This window comes from Onychomys torridus, chromosome 8, assembly GCF_903995425.1.
Source record: "Onychomys torridus chromosome 8, mOncTor1.1, whole genome shotgun sequence".
Taxonomy (NCBI): domain Eukaryota; kingdom Metazoa; phylum Chordata; class Mammalia; order Rodentia; family Cricetidae; genus Onychomys; species Onychomys torridus.
In genome coordinates, this window is record NC_050450.1 from 34,789,868 (window position 1) to 34,794,698 (window position 4,831).

Below are 4,831 nucleotides of genomic sequence, written 5' to 3' on the forward strand. Positions count from 1 at the left end.
AGGTAGCCAAGGGCAGGAGTAACTAAATTTTACTTTGTCTGGAGTGTTGGAGATGGAAAGAGAGTGGTCAGATCAGGAAAATAAGCAGCATTGAGGAAGTCCATGTAAGCCAGATAGCCTGAGCTAAAGTTGCTTCACACCTGGTCCAAACCTGTCACAAAAGCTCCCTTAGCTTGCTTTATGCTTTCTTTGTTGTTTTTCCCTTTTGTTTCTGTGTTCATTCACCCAAGATAAGAGTGTATTCTATATTTTCTATATTGTATAAACAAGTCTCTATTTCCTAGATAGATGCAAGCTACATAAGACCATAAGTCTTTGGTTCACTGATAGAGTCTAGATTCATAGAATCAGATGTATTCTCCTGAAGACAGGAAACAAATATATGGAATTAATTCAATTTTAATATTATATTTTTATTTATTATAGTAATTTGTATACCTTGTAATTTTATAAACATATAATATTATGTGGTACATATACACAATGGAGTACTACTCAGCAGAAAAAAACAATGACATCATGAGGTTTGCAGGCAAATAGATGGATCTAGAAAAAAATCATCCTGGGTAAGGTAACCCAGACTCAGAAAGAAAAACATGGTATGCACTCCCTCATAGGTAGATATCAGATGTAAAACAAAGGATGACTAGACTGCTACTCACAACTGCAGGGAGGCTACCTAGTAAAGAGGACCCTAAGAAAGACACAGGGATCGTCAGAGAAATGGATGAGATCTACATGAGCAAACTGGATGTGAGGCGGGGTAATGAAGGGCAAGATTCGAGGGAAAGAGAGCTTAGGGGAGCAGGAGATCCCAGCTAGATCAAGAACAGAGAGGGAGAACAAGGAAAAAGAGACCATGATAAATGAAGACCCCATGGGAATAGGAAGAAGCAAAGTGCTAGAGAGGTCCCCAGGAATCCACAAAGATACCCCCCACAATAGACTACTGGCAATGGTTGAGAGAAAGCCTAACAGACCTACTCTGGTGATCGGATGGCCAAACACCCTAACTGTCGTGCTAGAACTCTCATCTAATGACTGAGGGAAGCAGATGCAGAGATCCACAGCCAGGCCCCAGGTGGAGCTCCAGGTGTCCAATTGGCGAGAAAAAGGAGGGATTGTATGAGCGAGAATTGCTGAGACCAAGATTGGAAAATCACAGGGACAAATAGCCAAACTAATGGAAACGCATGAACTATGAACCAATAGTTTGAGGAGCCCCCAACTGGATCAGGCCCTCTGGATAAGTGAGACAGTCGATTAGCTTGAACTGTTTGGGAGGCACCCAGGCAGTGGGACCAGGACCTTTCCTTAGTGCATGAGCTGGCTGTTTGGAGCCTGGGGCCTATGCTGGGACACTTTGCTCAGCCTGGGAGGAGGGGACTGGACCTGCCTGTACTGAGTCCACCAGGCTGAGCTGAATCCCCAGGGGAGACCTTGCCCTGGAGGAGATGGGAATGGGGGTAAGCTGGGGGGGGCGCAGGAGGAGGGAGGACAGGGGAATCCATGGCTGATATGTAAAATTAAATTAAATTATAAAATAAATAAATATGTAAATGATTTTAAAGTTATTATAAGCATATTACCATTTTAATATTTAGATTTACTGTTTTAATTTTGTATATCTCTGTGTGTCTATGTTTAGTGATTCTGTGTTGGGGCAATGGTGTCCGAGGAACTTTTGGGTCTTTTGCATCTCCAGGGATAGTGGTTGTGAGCCTCCCAGCATGGGTGCTGGAAACCTCTATCAATTTTTTGGTTTTTGTTTTATTTTTGTATGAGCAGTAGACACTCTTAACCATGAACTGTTGTAGCAGCCTAATATTAATGTTTTAGTGAGAGTAATATTTGTTCATATTCCCTCTGTCTCAGTCTATTAGTGGTCACAGTGGCACTAAAATGAAAACCTTCAAAACCCTTGTCAGGACTTGATTGGAGCTTAGGGACCAACCACTGTGGCTGCTGAGCAGGAACAGCCCTGAGTCCACCGGAGGGCAAGTGCACCACCATTGGAAGACTGGTCCTTGATTAGGGTTCTCACAAGGGAAATAACACACTCTTATCTTTGACTTCAAGTTTTCTCTGTCTACCAGCTTTTTGTGCCAAGCCCAGTGGTGAGATTGATGGCTATATGTGGGTAAGGACTGGGAAGAAGAGGCTGTTTGGGGGGGGGGGGGGAGGGACGAGACAGCTTTCCTTGTCCATGGGAAGTCACAGAGCTGTCCACTGTGGGGAATTTTCAGAGCCCTAGATGAATCTTTTGGTTATGGGTTTCTCTCATTGCCAGCAGAGCAGGCCCACATAATTCACCCCACCAGGGTGCAGAGATAAGTCGCCTTCTGAGAATTAAGACCTGCCCAGATTCTATGAGGTGAGGGCCACAACCAATGAATGTCTTCTCATTGTCCTTTAGGACACCACGATGCATCCTCAAGCCTTCATTTCAGGCCTCATACTCCTTCTCTCGGGTAAGTGAGAGGTGAGCTAGGGGAGGGCTGGGAGGACAGAGGTTCAGAAGAGAACTACGTACCCTCGGTATTACAGTAAAGAACCAGGATGAAATTTTAGCCCCATAGGAATTTCTTAACCTAACCAAATTAAAAAATAAGACCCACAAGATTGTCAGGTAAGTGGAGAATATATGTACATGCATGTTATATTCAAGTAAGGGTGAGTATACATACATGCATGTTGTAGCCAATGCATGAGGGCTGAAGAAGGGACATGAAAGGGCAACCTAACGTTCATTGGGCTTATATGCTCTTAAAAAACCCTCATCTTCAGTTATTTAATTAAAAATAATTAGTGTTCTATATCACTGAACACATTCTGTGATATAGAGGAAAATAGTGAATTACATGTTAAATTTTATGAGACCATTCCAAGATAGTCTTGGATGCCCCCAGATGTGATAGACAGCTAAGAATGATCTCAAACTTCTGTTCCTCCTGTCTCTACTTCCCAAGAGCTGAGATTATAGGTGTGAGCCCCTACATCTGGTACACATTCTACCTTTACAATCTAATCTCTAGGAAGTGGGATTGTGGAAGGTCATTAATTCTTTTCATAATTTCTACAGTTTTATTATAATGTGTATGTTTATGATCCTAAAAAAGTATCAGACGAGATCAAGTAATGAATGTCTCAGTGTGAAATACACACCCGTTACATACTCATTTTATAGAACAAGAAACGAGCTTTCTCAGACCGTGTCCCACATTCACGGCCTAGGCTTGAAGAGAAGTGACTCGTTAATGAATCTTGCAGTTCACAGTTCTGTGCTGTTTGCTTATCTGTTTGTTCCTGTGCTGGGATCCAACCTTGGGCTGTCATGGATGAGGAGAGCCTGGTACCCTTGAGCTGCCTCTTCAGCCCTCACATCTCCCTTACTTGGAAGCAATTGATAATAGGGATTTCAGTCTATCATCTCAACAGATACATATTAAACTTACTATTTTAGGTTAAAATTTTGCATGGTTTAATTCTGGATGTAACATTCTGATTTTGTGGCCCCACTTTACAAGTGAATGTTGCTCAGTTTCTGGAGTGTTATCAACATATAAGATGGGATCCTTGTTCAGTTTTTTTTTTTCTTAATTTTTAAAGAACTGATCCTAAAGCTCCAGTCCTCCTGATGGTATTACAAAACCCATCCTGAGCTTGCCCTGCTGGTGCACATCTTTAATCCCAGCACTGGGGAGGTAGAGGCAGGCAGAGCTCTGTGAATTCAGGCAGCCTGTTCTACAACACAGAGTTCTCAATACTGAAGCCAGTCAAGGGTTACATAGCAAGACCTTGTCTCAAAAAAACCAATGAAAGCCATATGAGTAAACAAAAGCCGTTCTGAACACTGATATTGAAGTTGGTAAAGCTCTGCCTTTAACCCAGCAATGCTGGAAACAAAACCTGGGCCCTGCTCTTTGTACAGGAGAGGTGGCTAATGTCAGTGATTTCATTGTCGGTAGCATTGAGGGGAGTTGAGGGGGGTGTTGAGAGCCAGTCCCATAAGCTCAGGTTGGTCTTGAACACACTAGTTTCCTGACTTCACCTTCGAATTCCAGTTTGACAGGCACCCATCATCATGCACAGCTTCTGGGAAAGCAGTTGTAAAAAGTTATGAGTTAGAGCTAATGTCAGTAGTTCACGCTTGTACCATTTCTTAGGATTCTGAGACAGGAGGATAGTAAGTATGAGCCAACCTGGGCTACAATAAACAAACCAACAGGTCAGGTGTGGTGGTGCATGCCTTTAATCCTGGCAGTCAGAAGGTAGAGTTAGGTGGGTCTCTATGAGTTTCATCTAGCCTATTCTACATAGAGAGTTCTAGGCCTGTGAGAACTACCCAGTGAGCTCTGTCACAAAAAGAAAAAAGAATGAGAGAAAGAAAGAAAGAAAGAAAGAAAGAAAGAAAGAAAGGAAGAAAGAAAAAGAAAAAAGAAAGAAGGGAAAGAAAGAATTAAAAAGATACAGTGTGGCCAGGCAGTTGTGGCCCATGCCTTTAATCCCAGCACTCGGGAGGCAGAGGCAGGTGGATCTCTGTGAGTTCAAGGCCAGCCTGGTCTACAGAGCAAGATCTAGGAAAGGAACAAAGCTACACAGAGAAACCCAGTCTCAAAAAACCAAAAAAAAAAAAAAAAGATATAGTGTGAATATAATACAGCGCAGTAGGTTGCTTTATCCACACACATGACCATTACACAATCACACTGAAGAAGAATAAGCTAACAGAAAATGGTTTACAGCAAAGAGGTTAAGCTATGAAAACTCTACAAAGAACAATGCAAAGAGGAGCTGGGGCTGAGCACAACGATGGAGCACTTATCTCCCA

General features: G+C 42.6%; 1 protein-coding gene across 1 annotated transcript in view; it reads left to right on the forward strand.

The window, feature by feature from the left end:
- Nucleotides 1–2,425: 2,425 nt before the first annotated feature.
- LOC118588632 (hepatitis A virus cellular receptor 1 homolog) overlaps nucleotides 2,426–4,831 on the forward strand; it is a 13,811-nt gene continuing 11,405 nt past the window's right edge. Inside the window, exon 1 of the mRNA XM_036195203.1 lies at nucleotides 2,426–2,471. Within this exon, the coding sequence (XP_036051096.1) occupies nucleotides 2,426–2,471 (46 nt within the window). The remainder of the gene's footprint in view (nucleotides 2,472–4,831) is intronic.